General features: G+C 42.9%; 2 protein-coding genes across 3 annotated transcripts; one reads left to right on the top strand and one right to left on the bottom strand.

Annotated features, from left to right (window-relative positions):
* Window positions 1-6140: 6140 nt before the first annotated feature.
* cyp17a1 (cytochrome P450, family 17, subfamily A, polypeptide 1) lies at window positions 6141-11156 on the bottom strand. Its single transcript, XM_026190832.1, has 8 exons — window positions 10764-11156; window positions 10542-10680; window positions 9812-10047; window positions 9433-9519; window positions 8897-9115; window positions 8185-8354; window positions 7809-7912; window positions 6141-7074 (listed from the first exon to the last, which is right to left on the bottom strand). The coding sequence occupies exons 1-8, from the start codon at window positions 11076-11078 to the stop codon at window positions 6794-6796; spliced, it is 1551 nt and encodes a 516-aa protein (XP_026046617.1). The 5' UTR covers window positions 11079-11156; the 3' UTR covers window positions 6141-6793.
* Window positions 11157-13932: 2776 nt separating this feature from the next.
* On the top strand, window positions 13933-16624 carry borcs7 (BLOC-1 related complex subunit 7). 2 transcript variants are annotated; one of them, XM_026189540.1, is made up of 5 exons: window positions 13941-14327; window positions 15855-15917; window positions 16070-16113; window positions 16204-16224; window positions 16313-16624. In XM_026189540.1, the coding sequence occupies exons 1-5, from the start codon at window positions 14196-14198 to the stop codon at window positions 16362-16364; spliced, it is 312 nt and encodes a 103-aa protein (XP_026045325.1). In that variant the 5' UTR covers window positions 13941-14195; the 3' UTR covers window positions 16365-16624. The 2 variants fall into 2 exon arrangements, with proteins under 2 accessions (XP_026045326.1, XP_026045325.1); XM_026189541.1 differs by lacking the exon at window positions 16204-16224 and having other exon boundaries at window positions 13933-14327.
* The last annotated feature ends 2609 nt before the right edge of the window (window positions 16625-19233 follow it).

The following is a 19233-nucleotide window of genomic DNA, read 5'->3' as shown; positions in this document are numbered from 1 at the left end:
TTTTCCTTTAAATACCGATGTATCTGCATCTCTGGTGGCCTCCCAAAATTCTTTGCAGTTTGATGAATCTTCTTCATTTCTCACACTATCTGGCAACAAGTGTGAATTGAATTAGCAGAAGAAGCTGCACGGATGCACAAACAGATGTTTTTTAGTGTTTCTCTCCAGGGTTTCAGGCACTTTGTCCCTGTAACAGCAGCAAAAATCAAAGTTCTGATGAGTCGCTGGAACAGGTCAGACATCTGTTAAATATTACACACGTATTCTGCTGTGAGCTCTGCCGTCATAGTCAAAGTCAAATGTATTTTTATGGCACATTTAAAACAACGAATGTTGACAAAGGTGCTGCACAATGAAGATCAACACAGGGAGACATGATAAAAGTGGTTTTTTGTCCCGTTTGGTTCTTTAGGCGTCAGAATTGATGTCTGTCCAACAAAGATACCCGACGGATTTACTTTACTTTATGAAATGTTCAAAAACATAATGCACAATGGGAGACGCCATACGTTTGTATGATTTCATAATGTGTGTGTGCCTGACATGTGCGCCTTGTGAGAATTATTATCCAGCTATATTTGTAGCTCATCCATTTCAGTGAAGGCTTCACTGCAGATAACAGGAGCGAGCTGCAGAGACCATCACAGTTTAACATTCTGATCACACATGCTCACCTTCGATGGCTCCTTTTGTTTAATCCTGGGAATATTTGCGCTCGTCTGACTGTCTGGATGAAAGTGGACCCTCCACTTTACTGCTGTCTGTGTTTCAACTCTTACCATGAGAAATGTTTTCATGATGATCTGCTGAGACTGACGAGGACAAAATGATTTACTTTTGGAAACTGTTTGAAACCACTGACGTGGCTCAGGCATGTGTCTGCAGCCTCGCTGGGTGATGAGGTGAGTTCACGAAGTTGAGCTGCCATTAACACAAATAACAATATTGTAATGACCTAGTTTAACCAATAGATGGCAGTCCCTCTGCAGACATGCAGCGCTGCAGTGAAACCAGCATATATTCATGCTGAAGTCCTGTTTGACCCACAGGTGAACTTAGAGAAGATCAGAGGGTCCACAGAAGGTCACGTGGTCATTCACACTCCAATCAGTCGTTTGTTTCCTGTTCTTTCTGGTTTTCCTTGTGATTGTGATAAGAGTGCTTTGTTAGAAGTTTTGGGAACCTGTAACATTACATTTTGTGGTCTCACTTAAAGAGCAACCCCAGTTTATTCAAATTATCTACAGAGAAACGGAGCGTTAAATCGGACTTTCCAGCCGTCTGCTGAATCCTGTGCAGGTCCAGCTGCTTCCTTGCAACACGACCCTGCTTTCAGATGATCGGGTTGGGAACTGTTTGCTGGAATATTGTCGTTGTTGTCCTGCTGTGAAGCCAGGTGGGACTCCCTGGGTGAGCGGTACATCCCAAAGTACCTGCACCCAGTGTTTTAATGTTGGGAGTGTTCAGGGAGCCTGGTTTAATATACATTCAGTAACACACTGAGATAAGACTTAATGGGAAAAACTCCATTATTTTTGCCTGTTTGTCAACAGTTTATCCACACACAGCTGTCCTGAGTGATGACCTTTAACCTGTAATAAAACATTTGTAACTTGATGGCTCGGTCTTTTCCAGGATCACAGGATCACCATTAACAGTGATGAAACACACAGTTTGGGATGTTTTGTTCCAACATGTTAGATCAGATTTCTGCACAACAGCAAATATGAGAAGATCTTTGGAAGCACAGCGTCCTTCAGTCTACTGTCGGGATCACTGATCCTGTTACAGGACAGACTTTATGCTCTTTGTAAATATAAATGTCACCCCTCTGTACGTGAAACCATATCAGATACAAACTGTTGGAGAGAGACGGGTGTTATAGTCCAAATCTGACATTATTGTTTGAACTTGGAGATTAAAGTGTAATACGTGTGTTTAGACAATGAAGCAGGTTTGTGCATCACCTGTGTCGGACCACCGAGGGTCTTTGCTGTGATGGTAACAGATGATAAAAGGCTATGTGGACAGTGTGTGTAGATGCTGTCACCAGGATTGTCCACATCTGTCTCCTCTCCATCATTTAGGATTTAGAGTTACACAAATATTTACCTTGTTAACATTATTTTGTTATTGTAACAGCACCTGGATCCAGAGGAACATCTGCATCAGGATTCGTTTATATTTTCGTAACAGTATCAACTCATTGTCTCAGTTTATTTTAGTTTGAGATTTTAATGCATTTGTCATGTCAGGTTTGGACATGGCTGAATGTGGCACACACTGTTTGATTTGAATAAAATTCACTTCTTAACTGTAGTTTTTCCAGTGTGATTTACATTGTAAGATGAATACTGCAACCCTTAATTACATAAGACTGTTGATAAATTAATGCTGTGAGAGGGAAGAACGTCCTGCTAACAAGAAGAGAGACCTCCACCAGAACGACGCGTACAGACGTTAAACTACAAGACAGAAAACAGAAGAGCACAACGAAGCCTCAGAGTCACCTGATCGATGGTTTTATTTACATTCATTAGAGACTTTATGCCCCAGTCATCCTTAATGTTCAATAAAGTTATATTTCCCCTAAAGGTTGGAAAAGTTTCATATTCATTTTAGAAATTTTATTTAAAATGATCAATTTTTTAATAAAATGATTAAAGTCATGAAGAGACATTTCTTGCAAAAGGGTTTGAACAAAGATGATTGGGAACATGGCTTATTAACTTTACTTGTACTAAAAAATCAGTGATTATTGTAAAAGTAACTAAGCTTGGATACATATGATTACGTTGTAGGGGGGGAATAGTGTAGGACGAGCTTTTAGACATGAGCAAAGGCCCACTTTTATACAAAATATACTCGGTTCTGTCATGAGGACTCAAATGGCACTGAATGGTTGGAATTACCCGTTTGTCCTTGAACAAACATCACACTTTACTTCCTGTTATAGTTGTCATCTTTTGATTTTGAGGTGCCCAGCAACAATCTTTGAAATTGCTCCATTGAGAGCTGTCCTCTTTCTGCCCACTTTAACAACCTGTGTGAAGGCAGAACAGGATCTGTTAGTACTGAAGAGTAACCTGAATGATCAGTTGGGAATATTTAGACCTATTTTACATCAAAATGGAGGCTTTCTATTGGGCAACCAACAGATGCTCTGAGGTGTCCTAGCCGTGTAGGGCGGGGCTGGTGTTAGCTACATTAGGACAAGAAGTGTCTGTGCTGCTGGTGTCAGAAAATCTTAGAAGAGCGTGTGATGAAACCCAACACATAAAACGATAAGCAACAGTCTGGGTACTTTGGGGAATAAGACATCTGTGATGACCAAACACATACAGCTGTAGAACACCCGCCCACAAGGCACACAGAAGCCCCGCCTACAAGACACGCCCAAAAGACACATTAACATACAGAGCTGTACAAGAGCCGCCCACAAATGACACACAGCCAGTGTTGGTCAAGTTACTTGAAAAAAGTAATCAGTAACTAATTACTGATTACTTCCCCCAGAAAGTAATCCAGTTACTTTACTGATTACTTATTTTCAAAAGTAATTAATTGCTTAGTTACTTAGTTACTTTTTAAAAACCCAATTTACAACCTGAAGAGGTGATAAAGTGATAGATCTTTCAGCCCAATTCTACTTTTTCTGCATAATCCATCATACAAAATGTCATCAAATGGAAAAGTCTCTTTTTAAAACTTGTTTTATTAGTTTTAATCTTTTAACTTTATGCATCAAGCAAAAATTAATTATATGCAACATTCTCTGAGTTGAATAAATTAGTTTAACATTTAAACCTATTTTCTGCACATTCCAGCACATAAAATAAAATATTTTTGTGTTTACACTCAGTCTTTCAAATAGATGCAAGTAAAACACAGCAGAAAATAAATAAAGTCAAAGACTCAGCGGTCCTGTTGCTCTATTTTCACCTGTAAAGCAGGAGTGGGGCAGGCGGAGGTTTACCCTGGTGCAGGTGTGCCGCGGTCAGTGGAAGAATCCGTGAGTTTCTCTGTGAGTTTCCCATTACGTCGTAGCTACTCGGTGCTTGTTGGAAGTTTAGGGGTTTTTTCGCTGTAAAAAGAAGTTTTCTTCCCACGCACAGCGGACACTAATGTTTTTGTCACTTTTTATGGAATCAAACTCAAAGTAAGGTCAGTACTTCCACGCTTTAAACGCTGCACGCTCATACTCTCTCTGCACTCGATATATTATCCATTGTTGATCTGCACACAGCTGTCGTCACGAACGGCGCACTCGCTTACGTCACTGTCGTGAGACATTCTCACAAAAAAATCACGGTTTTAGTAACGCAGTAACGCAGCGTTCCTACGGGAAAGTAACGGTAATCTAATTACCGTTTTTGCAATAGTAATCCCTTACTTTACTCATTACTTGAAAAAAGTAATCAGATTACAGTAACGCGTTACTGTACTTGTACTTGTACTTGTTACTTGCACATCAGGTTCTTTCACACAGCTCACACAGGATTCCCCGAGTTTCTGACTGTTGTTTGTTTTCCTGTTTTTACGTATCCTATATTATCTGTTCTCATTTCTTCACTACATAACGTTTGATCTGTGATGTGGTTTTTTAAATGAACAAAACATTGCTGTTAGAGTTTTGGCATTTCAAAGACAGTAATGTAGGTCCAGTGATGTTAGCTGTAAGTCTAACGAGGCTTTAGAAAGAACCTTCTTCCACCTCATTCTGAGCCCAGAACGTTTGGTGTTCTCTTAGCGTCCGAGCTACATGTTTGCACTCTAATTGTTATGCTATATGAATTCGGGCTGTGCATTCACGGCCTAACCATGAGCCAAACAAATGCTGATCAGTTTTTCATACATTTTGACTGAAATGTGAAGAGGATGTAAACAGATCTGAGGCTCTTTGCCATCATTTCATTGGCTGTTTCTCAGGGTTTAAGTTTATCATGCTAAATGTTTTATAAGAAACTTCCCAGAAAACAACATTTTTATATTTGCATCACATTTATGATCCAGTTCTTCAAGAAACATGACACCAGGGTTTGTATGATATACATCCTGAAGCCCAAAGTCTAAACGCAGCATCTGATTCTTGTTGGGTGAAAACCTGGTGATGCCACATTGAAGTATTTTGTGGGGTAATTCTTTTAACTTGTTTCTCGTGTCATATTAAATTTTTCTTGTATGACAAACTGGTTTGAAGTGCTTTTGCAGTTACATGTATGAGACATAAAAACATAGAAAGAGGTTGTTTTAGAGCATACATTTCCACATGGGCCCAATATTTGCTCTTTAAATAAAACAGAATGGCCCTTAATGGACAGAGCAACAATGTAGAGTAGTAAGGTGAGAAGGATAAAATGGGAACGTTTGATGTGACGCTGCAGGTGTGATTGCAGTCACACTGATGAAGGGTGCAGATGCAGGACGATGATTCGTTTATGACTCAACACCAAATTAAAAGAAAAGCCGGAGCAACAGGAGACAAACTGTTGTCACAGGTTCCTGCGAGCTGGGTCTGGATATGTTTATGTATACATCCTTGTCCTTAAGCAGTTCTCCTACTTATATGTATATGCAAGTATATTTACTATATTGAGTAAACATAATTTACATTTGATGGGGGTGTCGCGAAATCGATCAATGCAGAGCAGTGAGACAAACCACGGAGGCCCCAGAGAAGTGCAATCAAACGATGAGTTTATTTACCAGGAGAAAACATCAGCACATGTCCTCTGACCAAAATACATGTTGTGGACACTTATAAAGCAGTGGGGTACACGCCCCCCCATGGCGTCAATGACAGATTAAAATAGGTTCCAGACATTAGTCACAGTTAATCGTACATCTTTAATAGCTATAAGCAGACATAGAACTTCTCTTTTCTATAACACCTTCCATACAAGGTAGTAAACTTCAAGCCCTCAGGGTCTCTGAGGCTAATTATTGACTCTGGTCGTCTGTTACCAAGTAGAATAAAATATAGTGAGACTCCAAATGAGTTAAGGCCTCAGGCCGGACACATTCCTAGATTATATGTATTATATGTACTGTAAGCATGCATTGCAGTCATCCTTCTATGTTCTAGTTTCCCTCAGCATGGATCACCTGGACAGTCACGCCAGTGAAGCTTAAAACCTCTAATGAACCGAACATCAACTCGAAATAAGCACAGATATGCAATGTGCATAAAATACTTCTGGCTGTACCTGTAATAAAAGTTATCATAATAAAAGGATCCTCAAATGGACATCTTCAATAAACAGCTGTAATGCAGTATCAATACTGTGAGAAATATTATTAAGTGGAATGATGCTGTAAAGAATGTTATTAATGCAGTTATAATGATGCAGGTTATACGGCAGCAATAAAAGAATTTCTGTATCTCCACAAGGGACATCCTGTTCCTTTCACTGCAGTACATTTCTACCGTGTAAACCTTTATTTGTGTTCTCAGGATCAAAATAAAGTGGTTACATTTTGAGATTACCTGGTTACATCTTTGTGTTGTGGGTTAGTTTTTGCAGTAAATTTTGGGTGAATGGACATCCTGTGTTATATGATCTCATCACAGACGTCACCTTGTACATTTGAAAATGAGAAAGCATCCTGCCTCCTGATGTCAGCAGAGTTAGCGACACCGGCCGATACGTTCTCCTCACAGTAGAAAAATAAAGAGACTGTTTGGAGCTGTTACAGGAGACTGTGTTACACTTCAGAAAAATAAGATTTCATGTCACAGTGCTGCAAGCTTGCTTTCCTTCTTGATGGTGCGTACGTATTCACAGCCATAGGACTATTCTGCCTGGCACTTATGTCTTGCCCAGTCTGGTCTGATTGTGGCATTCACCTTGTACTTGGCCGGCTGCAGGACCACTCCGAACTTTCCCTCCAGACTTGGCAGATCATGGCCTGGTGGGACAGTCAGAGTGAAGCGCTGCAGGATCCAGGACAGGAAGAGAAAGAGCTCCATCTTGGCCAAGGCCTCACCTAGACATACTCTCAGCCCAGCACCGAAGGGCAGGTAGCTGGGTGATGGGATCGTCAGTCCTGTGCCTTCACTATTCAAGAACCGGCCTGCAGAGCAACAACAACAGGTTTCACCAGCTGGGATGGTCACAGAAGCTAAACTAAAAGAACTGTCAGATCCAGCCTGTATACATATGTTGGTTCAGGATTTCATGTATTTGTCTCGATCTTAAAACAGTGGCGGTGAATCAAACGGGAACAAGACTCCAGGTATCCCCTAAGGTGAGGGTTTCCTGGTGAGACACTGACTTGCTGCTATTAGAGTCCTTTCTCCTTGGACTTTCAGATTCCTTGGAGAATTTGAAAGTCCAAAAATTATCGTTTGATGCATGCTCAATGCTGCAGCTGGGATAGGCTCCAGCGCCCCCCGCGACCCTGAAAAGGATAAGCGGAAGCGAATGGATGGATGGATGGCATGCTCAATGATCCAGGTAAGTAAATCCCCAAACGTTGATTCTGTTCATCTGGACGTGGCCATTTTTTTAGTGGGAGAAACGTTTCGTCACTCATCCAGGTGACTTCTTCAACCCAAAAACCATCAAAAACAGGGTGTTTGTCGGGTCTTTAACATACAATTCAAAGCACCCTGATGTCACTGTTATTGTGTATTAACTTAAGTAGCCAAAAGCCATAACAATGATAGGAGCCAGAGACAGTGTCTGCCTTTCTATCACCATTAATCATCCTTGACTGAGGGAAGAAACCAAACAGACGTTTGCCTCAGAGAATAAAATCAGTTTCCATAACTGGATATTAAACTGTGGACAGATGTTTGCTCTTACCAGGGTCAAACCGCTCTGGGTTCTTCCACTCCTTCTCGTCATGGTGCAGAGCCCACAGGTTGATAATGACTCGAGTTCCCTTCCTCACTGTGAAATCTCCAAGGCTACAGAGACAAGAGCTCCCAGTTCACTCATGGGATTGACAATGGTGTTTGTGCATCAGGTAAATGTATTTTTAAGACTTCATTCAGAAACAGAAGATCCCAGATCAGTCCTACTTGTCAGTACAGAGCAGTAAGCTTCCTGTCCTAATAAACAGCCTGGTCACTTTTCACAGAAGTGTGTCATTTTAATAGATCGATGCAGTCAGCAGTCACCTCTGCTGTGTGTCAACATGGCTTTATTAAATGGGTGAACTCAGTGAGCATCGCTGTACCTGGTGTCACAGAGAGCCACGTGGGGGATGAGTAGAGGTGCCACGGGGCGAATCCGTAATAACTCCCTAATGGTGGCCTCCAGATAGGGCAGACTGCCTCGGTCGGTGAGTTTAGGAGAGCGGCTGTCACCCACCGTCCTGTCCAGCTCATCCTGGATACGTCTTTGCACCTAAACATGAAGCAGTAGAGTCACTGTGCATCGGAGATGCTCTTTAACAGCTTCACACACTCAGGATTCACACGTTTTTCTCTGTTGCATTTGATTAGAATCAATAAAAATATTATTCCCATTGGCTGCTGCAAGTTGGACATTAATGGGAATAAAGGGCGTGGCATGCTACTACACAAGTTCAGATTAACATCACTTACGTGTTGTGAGACTCGGCATGTTTTCATATGTGTGCTTTCACATTCACACTCCGGGCAGGTGAGTAACCTGATCTGCAGCTGCAGCCACCTGGAGTCTGTATGCTTCATTCAGCTGTGGTTTTCTTGCAGCTTCACAACAACTGACTTTATTAATGACTTTGTGTGTGTTGATGATGTTGCATAGGTATAGTTTGTAAAAAGATGCTTAAACTTAATTAGATTCAGAGTTTTAAACATGTTTTAGACCACAGACAGAGAGGAGGAGAAGGGTCGTTTTCATCAGACATCTTTGAAACCCACGCCACGCGCCTCGTGGAAACACTGCTGCTGATCGAGCCTTACCTCTGGGTGATGAATCAGGTACGTTATGGCCCATTTGAGCACAGTGGTAGTGGTTTCCACGCCAGCGCCAAAGATGTCTCCCACTGTCATGAGAATGTGGTCATCACTCAGGCCCACGGACTCTGCACTTATCTCTGATGTGTTGTTGTTCTCCGCACTGCGCTTGGCTCTTAGCAGAGCGTCTATCAGGTCTCTCTGCACGTGGTCGCTGTAATTCACCTGTGAGGGAGCAGCATGTCAGCGTACAGGATACAGCGTACAGAACGCTTTGTATTTATTTAGCAAAGCAACCTAATGTGACCGCTGTAGTCAAGTATGTCTCTGTGTGATAATGTCCACCATCTCACAGCTGCACAGGATCACAGCTCTACTACAACATTGTGGTTTTTCTGCCTCAAATGTTGCCGATGCATTTGTACAAATGAAAGGAACCAAGTATGTGGTATAAGGTACGGGGCACATGACTAAGAGAGCAGTTTGTACTGTACACTACCTTTAAATTTCAAACACTAATGGCCCCGTGGTTAAAGGGTTACCTTGTGTTCATCAAATTTCTTCTGTAGAAGTTTGTCTCTCATGGAAACACAGTGTTTCAGGAGACGTAGGTCTGCATTAGGAAAGATCTGTGATAAAGACAAAAACAGCCTGATAAACATCACGGTCCAACTGTCACCTTCTTGCTCATCGCTCACAATGTGCTGCGAGAGCTCGATCGTGCTAGCATCATTATAAACATGCACTGCAAATGTGTGTGGATCAGACACTCTTCACATTCTTTCACCATAGATTCTAAGCAACACCAGAGTGGCAGTAATCCCACTAAGGAAACGCAACGAGGCGGCCTTTATCTTTCTGTTGATTGCCTACATTTACACTGCGGTCTGATTGTTTCTGCTCTGAGTTCTTGCTGCTTACCTGCAGCCAGGGGAAAATGTCCACCAGGCTGTCTTTGGCCACAGTGTCCACAATGCCCTGGCTGTACTGCAGCATATTCTCAAACTCTGGGTCGCCTCGGCAGTAGGACGAGTTGAAGCAGAGAGAGCAGATAACATTGGTGACGGCGCGAGTCAGCTCGGGAGAAAGATCCAGGGCCAGCCCCACGTCTGCTGCCTCTGACAGCACGGAGCACAGAGACTGGGCCTCTGCACAAACTGGGCAAGACAAAGTTCATTACCTTACATATTTATCATACTTAGAAACACTACAGCAGATATTACTGCATTTGGAGCATTTGAAATCTCTCTGTACACACACACACACACACACACACACACACACACACACACAGTTTCCTACTGTTGCCAAACTTTTGTTGTGAGCTCTATATAAATAAACGTTATTGTTTCTCTTTATTATTTTCATTGTGCTAGAGTAGAATGAGAGTAGAATGAGAGTAGAATGAGAGTAGAACGACCAATCACTTTGTAAAAACAGGTCCTTTCCACCTGCTGACTGATCATTGCATTAGATATTTCTCTTTAACTTAAATCTATGCTTAAATGCTTTGAAGAGTAAAAAAAGTCCTCGAGTGTGTTCGTTTAAATGAGTGCGTCTGCCTGTTGTGATTTATTGCTGCTGATCTGCCTGCCATACGCAGTCTCACATGAGAGAGTGGTATCAAACTAGAGGAGTGAACTGTACTCACTGGTCTTCTCAATAGAGGCACAGCCTTCTCCAAACATGCACAGGGCTGCGTGGACTATCTTCCTGTGGAACTTCCACGTAGCACTGTAGTCTCCAAATGCAATGTCCTTCCCATCTTTAGTCAGAATATCTGTAGTTACCTTCATCACAAACACGACATGATGGAAACCAATCCAAAAAACAACCAAACAGAACAGGACATTTAGGAGAGAGTTATACCCACAGTTCTAGGTCTTCCTGCAAACGTCTTTCCCTTCTTGAGCAAGACTTCTTTGGCGTGCACATGATGGTTGACGACAATCACGCTGTGGGAGCCCATCATCAGCGAGTATGTTTGTCCGTATTTTACCTGCAGTTCTTTGAAAAGCACATGTGGTTGTAATTCACTCTGCAGGCTCAGCAGGCTGCCAATGAGTGGTAGTGCAGGGAGGTGTGGCGGCTCCCTAGAACCGTGTGCAGACATCCTGAACTTGAACTGCAGTGCTAACAAAGTGAGGCCCACCAACATGAACACACACAGATACCAAAACCAAGCCATATCAGTGACAGAGGCGCTTGGTTCAACAGAGCTGAAACATCCCAGGAAATATCTGTTCAAGGTTTCCCAACCACTGCGGAGCGCTGCTTTTATGCAGCAACTTCAAGGCCAGGTCCTTGAATCTGTAGGACTGTGACAACTCAAACAAGATAAGATGACACTCAGTCTTTCTAGAACTACACAAGATGCTGTAAAAGTGTAGAAAAGAACAGAACAGGACAGAATATAATAGAATAGAACAGAATAGAACAGAATAGAACAGAATAGAATAGAATAGAACAGAATAGAACAGAATAGAATAGAACAGAACAGAATAGAACAGAATAGAATAGAACAGAACAGAATAGAACAGAACAGAATAGAACAGAACAGAATAGAACAGAATAGAATAGAACAGAACAGAACAGAATAGAACAGAATAGAACAGAACAGAATAGAACAGAACAGAATAGAACAGAATAGAATAGAACAGAACAGAACAGAATAGAACAGAATAGAACAGAACAGAATAGAACAGAATAGAATAGAACAGAATAGAATAGAACAGAACAGAATAGAACAGAATAGAATAGAACAGAACAGAACAGAACAGAATAGAACAGAATAGAACAGAACAGAATAGAACAGAACAGAATAGAACAGAATAGAATAGAACAGAACAGAATAGAACAGAATAGAATAGAACAGAACAGAATAGAACAGAATAGAATAGAATAGCCATTTATTGACTTTGTACACGTACAAAGAAATTACAGGAGCTCCACACCAACTGTGCAGGAGTGAAAAAGTAAAATCAATAAATAGCAAACAAAGGAAATATATAGAAAACAAGACAAAGGCACACACAGGAAACAGTGTGAAAGGACTTAGTTACTTAGTAGAGTGAGTATTACGTCAGTTTAATGAGCGAGTACGCGCATGTAAAAGCGTGTATAACTGTGCAGGACATCATAAAGAAGACCCAGTTAGCTATTAAAGGCATGGGAACCACGCAGGAAAACGCCGAATGCACGAAGTTAATTTGTGGTGGAGTATGTGTTGCTTTGTAGCATTCCTAGTTTGATTTGCTGTAAGATATGATGTGACCACAGTTTCATTTTAAATCTGGATGTTGTACAACTAGGGTTGCCAACCGTCCCTTAAAAAACGGAATCGTCCCGTATTTCGAAACACAAGTACACGTCCCGTATTGAGCTAATAAGGGACGCACTTTGTCCCGTAATACAGTGAGAATCAAAAGTAGTCTATAACGTTTAATGGAATTAACGCTTTGTTTGAAAACATAATTCCCAGCCCCATCTCCTGCTTTGTGACCAATGAGCTGACAGCACACTTATGACAATTCGAGTATGACAATTCAGATTACCGCTCATCTCATTGGTCGAGGAAAGGTCGCTTGCGGAGAAAATACCGGAAGACAACAGATGACCACAACAAGAAGCATGGCCGACAGGGAAACAAACGCCGACACTGCGGTGCAAGTCTCGGACGACAGTACACCTAAAGCTGAGCAGACACTGTGCGATTTTTTCAGTCACGTTATTCAGCTCCTGCTCAAACTGCACGATTGACTCGCAGGGGTTAGAAGTTGGTAGGTCACGATGCAGGTCTCACACTATACGCCCGATGCTCTGATGCGACCTGAGTGCTCACACTGTGCCTCCATAAAATGAAGGTTATAACAGAAAATCTGTCGCTCTCTCTCCGTCTTTCACTCACACAGACACACACACCACCACCATCAACTTTGCTAAATTGCTAATGAAAAACATTGATCAGGCAGCTGTGATTGAGCAGCATGTAAATCCAACTATTTTCACGGTTGTTGTGGTCGTGATCATTTTGTGATGCCACATCAAAAAGGCTCGGATGAGGTTTCCAAAGTTCTCCAAGTTGTGCCTCCATCGCTTGTGTCCAGATCACACGCTGCACAGCCGTGCTGCTCCGTCTTTTTCACCGACGTTTACGTGTTTGCGCGTGAGCAGTGTGAGCGGCTGTGGTGAGACCCTCACGAGCGATTGATGATCGGGAGCTGGTCGTGAGGTGTTAATCACTTCTCGTTACCCCACGTATACTACACGACGCACGATGAAGGCCAAAATCGGTCCGATCACTCAAAAATCGGCTCAAAATGGGCCAAAAATCGCACAGTGTGAGCCCAGCATTAGAGCAGCAATGTTTGTTCCCCTCAGAGAAAGGGAAGAATGGGAAAAGGAAAACACCTGGCTGGAAAAAGTTAATATGGGCATGTGCAGTGAATATCAGCGCTATGTGGCCAGAAGTGTGATAATATAATTTATTTTGTGTAATAAACAACTGCAAGGATAGATGATTACAACAAATAGATGACTAATACATAAAAGTAATACATCGATGAATAATGATGAGTTAAGATGCGCAATCATGGGAACAAGCGGGTTTACAAACAGGAGCAGCTGATTAGAAAAGCTGAAATAATACCTCAGCTGAAGCCGATTGTACTAAATGCACTAAATGTGCACTGTTACAAGAATGTTTTTCTTTCTATTATTTTCTATTATTTTAAGTTAAGCAGGACAGAGTTCTTTTAAAGAAAGATTTACTTATATTCTCAAAAGTTAAGCATGACAGGCTTCTGTTTAAGAAAGAGACCTGTTTTACTGTGTTAATGTTGTCATTTTGAGCTAAAAATAAATGGCTAAATGATCATTTGTTTCACATGTGTTCATATCACAAAGAATAGAATATGCATCTACTTAAATCAACTTCAAGTCAAATGGTTAAAAAAATAATTTCACACACAAAAAAAGAGCTAGAAAATTCACCACACTGGGAAGGGTGAAGACAACTGGGTCGCCCGGCCCTGGCCACGAGGTGTCCCTTATTTATTTTTCAGGGAGTTGGCAACCCTATGTACAACTTTAATCAGCGTCACGCATCTGAAACGTGTCAATAATAAGCTAGATGAACAGAATGGAGTAAAAGTGATTTTACTGCATGCAAGTGAGAAAGAAACACGCGGAGTTTATTTGCACACAGCCAGACTGCGCGTCTGCACCGGAGCCCTATCTAATCTACTGAACTCGTTGCTGTGTAGTTTGTCCTTTCCCGCGCACCATCGCTAGCCAACATAGGAAAATGGCTTCAGCTGATTCCCAGCCGCGGTTCGGACAGTCTGTCAAAGGCTTGTTATCCGATAAAGTGGGCTCCTGCAGCGGGGATGTTATCGCGTTGACACGTCAAGTGCTAAAAGGATCCCGCAGTCAGGAGGTATCGCCACGCAAGTGATTTTAACTCAAGTTTAGTGATTTTTAGCGTCTGCTTTGAGCAACTAGCTAATGGAAAGCCCATTGTTAGCTAACGGAAACACTACAGGAACTAGATCAGTGTGTATGCTGGAAGGATTCAGCCTGTTATGTTCAATATTTGACAAAGAAAATAAAACCCACCAAAAGACGAGCGCTGCTGTAATATATGCGTTACTGTAGCTGATCATTGTTTATTAATCAAACAGGACACGAGTGGACGGCTGCTCTGACAGCTGGAGTTGTCTTATGGCGCCAGGTGTTTCAGATGTGAACAGCTGACAGTTGTTGTTCTGGCAAATTCGACACGTGGTGCCCTGACTTCATTTAAACGCACGTGTGTGTATTGTACTGAAAATCCTGCTGATTAAAAGCGGAACATATGTAGAAAGTTGAGGATTATTAGGTTTAACAGTTAAAGCAGGAAGCAGCAGATGTTGCTGGGATCATGAACATATCACTGTGACATTAGTCCAAATGGGCTGAGGGAAGAAGTTTGGGGCCATCCTGATGCTTCGGGCACTGACCTGCTGCAGTGCTTCACTCGCTCACTCACGGTCTTCTGTTGCTGGTAGTTTGCAGCTTTGTGAGTTTTGAGCTGCAGAGACATTTACTGTCCTGTATGAACTCCGTGTTTTCAGTTCTAAATGTGATGCGTCTGTTACTACAAACATCTGTAATGAAAGAACATAAAGCAGATGACTCATGTGAAAGCACCGTGTGAACGTAGTGTTTACACGTCACACGCATGTCTTTGGACTGTGGGGAGAAATCCCGACTGGTGGCAGGTCTGTGTGTGCACGTTGCCACAGTGTACTTATCTCAGTAACTCCTCCAGGTACTTGGGCAGGTTTGTTTTAAAGCAGCTTCATGATAATAGTAGGAAGTCAGGTTTGTGATATTCATCGAACACACGGACGTGTGAATCTTGTTTTGTTGTGAAGTTAAGAGTTAAGTTCAACGAAGCTTCCTAACAGATCTGTTTCTAAAAGCCAGAGAAGTGAAGTTTTTGTTAAAAATGTGTAAGTCCTGATTGTTAGTGTGCGTCTGCACAGCTGGCGTCTGGTTTAATTTCGTTTTGTTTTGCTGACTCTTCTGGTCCAACGCTAACACGACCCAGTGGGTCTGAGTGTTTGCCTGATCCCAGTTTGATCCCAGGAGGAGATACAAATCCCAGAATACCATGTAATGTGGAATAAACAGACTTTTGCCTAGTGAACAAAACCCTGCTGTCCTTTTCCTGAGGAGTTTCCCTGTTTTCAGGATTTTCTGTTAAATGTGCTGTGGGTGTGGAGTTTTCCACAGGGCAACAGGCTGCGTACCCTGGACGCGCTGCCCGTCTGTCGCAGGGTTTCCAACTGCAGACGGCTGTCCCGATATTTCTGTGACAAACAGCTGTGAGATGTTACTATGGTGATAGAGGTTTGTTTGCTCAGTTGAAGTACTGATTGAATAATCGTAACGATTGCGTTGCCGCGGATGTCTCTTCCAGCTTCTCGGTCAAGCAGCAAGAAGCATGGTGATTCAGGAGGATGCTATCCTGCACTCTGAGGACGTGAGTAGTCTTCTGATAGGTCAGAGGAAATCTCCACGATCACATGAGATGTGCTTCATTATTGGAGAAAGAAAATCCTCAAAAACAATTTTACACTCGCTGAGGTCCAAAACTGTGTCTGTGCTCTTGCTCTCTCTCTTCATCTCTTGCAGAGCCTGAGAAAAATGTCCATTATCACCACACATTTACAGTACCAGTAAGTAGCACTCGTCTCTTTCATGTATGAAACCTGTTGGCTTTGCTTAAACTGGTTGCTGTAAAGTCTCTCTGTCTGTCTCTGTCTAAGGCAGGAGGCCATTCAGAAGAAGTAAGTGTGACCACAGCTGTTTATGCCTCAGAGAAACAGCTGGAGCATTTCTCAGCAGTAAGCTTGGTTCTGTTCCTCTGTCCTCCAGTGTGGAGCACTCGAAAAACCTGCAGGACCAGCTGAGACACCTGTTGAAGTAACGGAGAGGACATGCTGTGTTTACACGGTCTGCAGACGGCGTCTCAGGACACTGTTGGACTTTTAGTTCAAACGAGATAACATTTGAAGGGAGGCGCGTCTCTGCGTCAGTGAACCACCGTGGGATACTTGACATAAATGTTGTGTTCATTAAAGTCACATCAAACAGCACACATGCTTCTGTCATACTGGACTATATGTACACCTGTGGGACGGCTGTGTGACAATAACATCAAAGACCTGAATAAAAGTACTAAATGAGCTGGTCCATTGTCTTGCATTAAGGAGAAACATGACGCTGAGCTGCTCCTGTGACCGGCCAGCGCGTCACCGAGTGGGTGGGAGATACTTTTCAGCATCTCCTCATCTTGGACAACATCCACCTCTTCAACAGCACCTTTAGAGAGTCCGGCTCCACACCCACAGCATCACCTGCTTTGTGGATCAGTGCATTGAGTGTGCTGGCATCTGCGACCCTCAACCTGCTGCTCCAGCATGTCACAGCATCCAGGACGCACTGGCCTCAACAGGGTGTCACCCTACACATGTTAAAGGACCTCAGCTGGTCCACAGTCGTTTGCTTTATCAGGTTGAGCTGCAGATGATTCTGCTTGCACCGCAGAACGCAGCGCTCGTACAAAATAGTCAAAATCGAATAAAAGGCTGAAGTGAAGCCAAGTCATCGGGACCTGCAGTCACCTGCAGCTTCAGCACTTTTGTGCCCGTTCTTGAACAGGAAGGGATATTTGTGGCCACGTTTTCATCTGATAGGATATTAAACTAAAGTTTAAACGTAGTGTTTTATCCACATACCAGGCTGTAGTCTGGCAACCTCAACGGAACAAAATGAAATTATGGGCAAAGCCTTTATCAAAAACAGTCCTCAGATTTGAGGGACGCGTAAGAACGCTGGCTCTTCATCATCCCTGACTGATGACACGGAGCAAAAGGACAAATTTATCAGCAGCTGAAGGCCAAACAGCTCCTTAGCCCTGCCGGTGTCCCTGTAGCCCTGCTCCTGAGTTCACACGTGTTCAACCAGACTTCAACAAGGCTGCTGAGGAGGCGAAATCCAAGGCTAGGCACGTAGCGGGGCCATCAGTACAGTCTGTGTGCAGGTTGTTGCAAAACTACAGAAACTGTTTGTGGTGTGATGCTGTGGTCCGGAGTGTAACCGGCCTCTCGCTGTGAGGGAGCTGGGACAGGCTCCAGCATCCCCGCCACTCTAAGCAGAAGAATATAAAACACCAATAATAATAAGAACGACTGATCATTTCAGCTGCTGTTACAAAAGAATTTCCCTGAAAGATCATGTGCTCACAGTAAATCAACTTAGGTCGTACCATTTTATTCAAGCATTCAAAGGTCTTCCTTCTACAAGTCTTATTCACTCCAGCTCTGAGTATCTCACCCCGGGGGCCTCAGTATCATCGTGACCTTCTCTAGTACATTCTGTCAGATGTCTGTAACGAGCTCAGGCCAACAGGACGTCCTGTGGGAACCGTCCCCACAGCCTCAATGCTGTTATCAGCTCGAGACTTCAGTGTCGTTACTGGTTCCAGACAATCACAAGGTTGTCTGAGTTTCACACACTCTCATAGTTCATGTATAGTTCTGTGAAAATACAGTTTGCACTTTTCCATAGCAACAGCTTGATTTGTGTTTCGGTCATTATTATTCACCATCAACAACAGACCACACATCCACCATCATGCAATCTCTCCAGCGTGTCCTGGGTCGGCCCCGGGGCCTCCAGCACAGATGTGTATATACTGCTGCACAGCTGTTTTAGGGGGTTTATGTTTTTCTGGAGGTGTGGTCCTTGATCAGCTGCAAAACAGCCCGTTTCAGTTTAAGCTTTGTTTTTAATAAATGCTTGAAAAAACGTTTTGTCTCCCTCCATTTCTTCTTGTTGAAGCTTGTTGAGATCCAACCATGAAAAATATCATTTTTTGCCATTTTTAGGTGGTCTTAAACCTTTGATGGGGACGTTTAAAGGTGGGATGAAGATCAGCGGTGCAGAAGAAATCTCATCATTCTGTCTCACACTGGCTCCAAACCTTCCCTAAGTGTCAGAGCGTGTTCAGATTGAATGAGTGAAAAGGTCGCAGCACGAGATTCACACGTTTGTCACAATCAGAACAAAAATGTAAAAGCTGTTTGCAGTGACCCGTCCCATTAAGGGACAACTGGAACCAGTTACAATGAAATTAACCAAGGAAAACTTTACTGAGGAGAAACATTAGTAGAAAAGATAAAGTCTGATAACACAGCACAGCTGACCTCTTATCATCAACCAGGCTTATCAGGAGCTACAGGAACACTTGTTGTATGTTGGAGCAGCAGTTTATCGGCAGCTGACAGGAAGAGGCTGGATAAAGTCATCAGGAAGGCCAGCTCTGTGCTGAGATGCACCCTGGACCCAGTGCAGGTGCTGGGAGACAGGAGGACTCTGGCCAAAATAACATCTCTGATGGACAGAGTCTCCCAACATTTACATGCATGTAGATGTTGCTGCAGAGACAGACTGCTGCGTCCTCGATGCATGAAGGAGCGTTTCTGCAGCTCCTTCCTCCCTGCAGCTGCCAGACTGCACAATCAGAACTGCTCCCAACAAACAGATGTTTACATCAGTGCTGTAACTTTCACTATTTTATCAACCGATTCACACGACAACCAGGTCGGCCTCTTATCTGTAGTTATTTAATGTAATAACAGTGCAGTACTCTGGTAACTGCTGTCCTTGATGTAAAAATGTAAAAGAAATGTGCATGTTTGTGTGCTGTTTGTTTGTGTGTGTGTCTTTGTGGCTGCTGTTACAACCAGATTTCCCCTTGTGGCACAATTAAAGGATTATTCTGTTCTAAGTGC

Source organism: Astatotilapia calliptera, chromosome 13 (genome assembly GCF_900246225.1).
Source record: "Astatotilapia calliptera chromosome 13, fAstCal1.2, whole genome shotgun sequence".
NCBI lineage: Eukaryota > Metazoa > Chordata > Actinopteri > Cichliformes > Cichlidae > Astatotilapia > Astatotilapia calliptera.
The sequence above is the reverse complement of the archived record's forward strand: the minus strand, read 5'-3'. Positions and strand labels throughout refer to the sequence as shown.

What these genes read in the sequence shown, in the direction of transcription:
- cyp17a1 (XM_026190832.1), bottom strand. Translation starts at nt 11,078, where the DNA reads ATGGCTTGGTTTTGGTATCTGTGTGTGTTCATGTTGGTGGGCCTCACT. An exon ending in AGAAATTTGATGAACACAAG is followed by an intron (nt 9,116 to 9,432) that starts GTAACCCTTTAA and finishes GCTCCCTCACAG; the next exon opens with GTGAATTACAGCGACCACGT. An exon ending in ACCTGATTCATCACCCAGAG is followed by an intron (nt 8,355 to 8,896) that starts GTAAGGCTCGAT and finishes CTTCATGTTTAG; the next exon opens with GTGCAAAGACGTATCCAGGA.
- borcs7 (XM_026189540.1), top strand. Translation starts at nt 14,196, where the DNA reads ATGGCTTCAGCTGATTCCCAGCCGCGGTTCGGACAGTCTGTCAAAGGC. An exon ending in AAGGATCCCGCAGTCAGGAG is followed by an intron (nt 14,328 to 15,854) that starts GTATCGCCACGC and finishes TGTCTCTTCCAG; the next exon opens with CTTCTCGGTCAAGCAGCAAG. An exon ending in CAGGAGGCCATTCAGAAGAA is followed by an intron (nt 16,225 to 16,312) that starts GTAAGTGTGACC and finishes TCTGTCCTCCAG; the next exon opens with TGTGGAGCACTCGAAAAACC.